Source organism: Perca fluviatilis, chromosome 15 (genome assembly GCF_010015445.1).
Source record: "Perca fluviatilis chromosome 15, GENO_Pfluv_1.0, whole genome shotgun sequence".
Lineage (NCBI taxonomy): Eukaryota > Metazoa > Chordata > Actinopteri > Perciformes > Percidae > Perca > Perca fluviatilis.
Window position 1 is genome coordinate 17,684,038 of NC_053126.1, and position 3,131 is coordinate 17,687,168.

Consider the following 3,131-nt stretch of genomic DNA (forward strand, 5'->3'; position numbering starts at 1 on the left):
CAGGCTCCTGTGTCGAACCTTGAGCCAATTAAACACTCTTGAAGTTTATTCTTTTACATTATTCAATTTGTTATTATCTTTGTGTCTTTTAGTTCCTTTATTTCAAAAGCAATAGCAAATGATTAAATGAGTGAAAAAAGCAACACACTGCAGTTTTGGCCTCTACAGCAATTTCTCACCTTCATGCAAGTAAGTGAGCAATAGATCGAACCACGAGAATTCTGCTGTTTACACAGTGAGAATGAAAAGAAATGCATGAAACATTTTAAAATCCCCTGTGATTCCTGGAAAGCCCGGCTGTCTCTCTCTTGTCTCCATCTGCTTTACATACAGGAACAGATCCGTGTTTTGCACTGAGATATTTGAATTTCATAGAGTGTTTGACATTTGATAATAGTGCCGTGTGTTTAATAGATTCTAGACTTTTCTGCCGAAGGGTTCCTATCATGTTTATTCAGGCTTCTCTCACCCCACAAAAAAAGCAATTGAATATGAAAAACTCAAATATCTCTGCGTGACATCAAAAAGACAAACCCAATTATTGTTTTAGCTTCACATGAGCAGATACATATCAATGAGCCTTCTAGGAATATCTGTATTTAGATAAAACATTCCAAGACAAGAGGGGGAAAATACATGTTTGTGAAACAATTGCACCATGATTTATTATGGTGAAAGAATTGTTATCTCAATGCCACATAATGTTCACCTGTTGAGACAGACTTATAATTTATTTAAGGTGTCTCTAGGTGTATGTAAATCAGGCTGTGCTTTCACATGATCACTGTTTCGTGTTAATTGACTGAGCTTTACTGGACTTGGTTGATAATCTAATAAAGAAAGACAGATGTTTGTGCAGCGATAAGGCTTAGTGGTTGTGGACAGAGTGTAGAAGGGTGTATGCACTTCAGTATGATACTGGCAACATATGTGACAGGTGTGTGTGTGTGTGTGTGTGTGTGTGTGTGTGTGTGTGTGTGTGTGTGTGTGTGTGTGTGTGTGTGTGTGTGTGTGTGTAGTTTCGGCGTGTGTGTTGGGGGGATGGGGGGTCTAATAGCAGGCTATGTAGTATTTGCTGAGGTCACTACCCTCTACTGGAGCACAGAGTGAATGCAGATCAAAGTTTATACTACAAATTAATTTTACCATAAATCGTCGACATCCTTGAAATTGCTTAAACTGTAATACACTATGAGTTCAAGTATTTTTTAAGAAGCTTATTATTCCTGTTTAGGACACATTGAACATAACGCGGAACCAATGTTTCCGCTGTTCGAGTTCCCTTCCGGTGTGTTTTTGTTGTCCCACAGGCAGTGAAGTTGTAGCGTTAGGTTGAGGCAGTTTCTGTGTCTCCTATTTTGAAGATAATATTGGATTAAATGTCTAAATGTCGCGAAAACAGGTAACTCTATCATTTAAAGTATTCAATTCAGCTTTAGCTAGCACTGTTTATAAATGTGTCGTTTTCCTGGATATAACGTTGCATGGTTTTGTATTAGCTCAAATGGTAGTAACGTTACACGTGTTATTTTATTTAACGTTACTATAGATATGTTGTTATGTTTCTAGCTGCTTTCTCTGAATGCCATATTCCAAATGTGTCTCACACTCATGTTATATATAATACATTAGAGCTGAGCCTTTTGGGATGCTTTACCAGGAGTCTGCCAATAATTCGTTACAAAAAGTGAAAAGAAATGTGTATGTTTTGCGTTAATATACATAATTAAATGGTATAGCCTATATTTAGCCAATATTACATTTTTGCATTTGCTTATTCAGAAGCAAACTAAATATATTTAGCCAAATTTTCCCATGTTCATGTCTCATATTTAACTTGCGTTTGGGTGTTTAAATATATATTTTAATCAAAGTTATTATGATACAGCTTCTAGCAACAAAGCGACATCTGCGGGTCCTTCAGTGCATCTCTTTATTATAGTAAACATGAGAGTGGGTTAGCGTTGTTAGAGTGGATACACGGTTTTCTAAAAATGGCAATAGAGTCCAATCTCTGAGATTTTTAAGAAAAATAGATTTATCTTCCTCCCAATAGTTAATTTGAGGTGCACTTCCACTTTGCCATCCCCTTTAATGACTTACATAATAATAGTTGACAAAAGGACCGTAATTCCCAGAAACATCATGAATAATTGGAGTTGTTTCTTGTGGCATGTAAGGTTGCACAAATGTTTCAGCTGATGTGACTGTGCAGAATACCCAACTGATATGAGTCCTGCTGGAGGGCACTGCAGGGTCATCATAACTGTCCTGAAATTACCTTATGCATGTGGCATATTAAATGCAACCATTCAGTTAAGTTTAGCTCTGTTCAGTCAGCCTCAAAGTTCAAAAGGCTGTGTTTCTGTACTCAATCAGGTGCTCAAAGTTGGCTGCCTCACACGTTGGCATTATCTCCAGCTACACAGAGCTTCCATACACGGATGGAGTCACATGGAGGCAGAGTTGGCGGTTACAGAGACCATGTGACAGAATGTCATCACTGTGCATGTGTCACACTCACAGTTCTGGCTCCTGATGCCCTCACCTGTGTTTTTTATTTGCCAAACTGGAAATGAGGTGTATACATCTGTTTCACTGCAGCAACATGGCTGTCAGCGATAGAAAAATTCAAGTGTCCCGTGGACCCATGACCAGCTGAGCACAGAACAAGTGATTAAATGAAAACCTTTGCCTCCTAAAATTACCGTGAATTGTTGAACTAATCCGGAAAGAGTGCACATGTAAATTTAGCTGTGTGTCATCATAAGGGATTCAGTTTGAACAAGTGCTGTCCTAACTCACCTTCCCTGTCTGTCCCACAGCATAAATAAAGACCTTCTCATCAATGGCCAAACTGTGGTCAAAGATCTCTGCTGTTCTGCCTCATAATGAGGAACAGTTTCAACTGCAGTTCAGCGACAAAGTAGAGCCAAGTGTAGTGGAAATGCTGAAATGGTCTAGGCTGCAGCTGTACAGCGACTCTACGAGCACCAGCCGAATGCTCAATGCTCAGATCATTTTGGATTTTTCATGGGAGAAACTTAACATGGGAACATGGCGCCATGTGGACAAAGAATGGAGACGGGTTTATTCGTACGGCTGCCTGTTCAAAGTAGGCGCTCTGTGTC

At 39.2% G+C, this 3,131-nt stretch overlaps 1 protein-coding gene across 1 annotated transcript in view; it reads left to right on the plus strand.

The window, feature by feature from the left end:
- The first annotated feature begins 1,288 nt into the window (after positions 1 to 1,288).
- kdm8 (lysine (K)-specific demethylase 8) overlaps positions 1,289 to 3,131 on the plus strand; it is a 7,401-nt gene continuing 5,558 nt past the window's right edge. Inside the window, exons 1-2 of the mRNA XM_039824008.1 lie at positions 1,289 to 1,402; positions 2,826 to 3,131. The exon at positions 2,826 to 3,131 is cut by the window's right edge and continues 173 nt beyond it. Of these exons, the coding sequence (XP_039679942.1) occupies positions 2,849 to 3,131 (283 nt within the window). The 5' untranslated portion in view covers positions 1,289 to 1,402; positions 2,826 to 2,848. The remainder of the gene's footprint in view (positions 1,403 to 2,825) is intronic.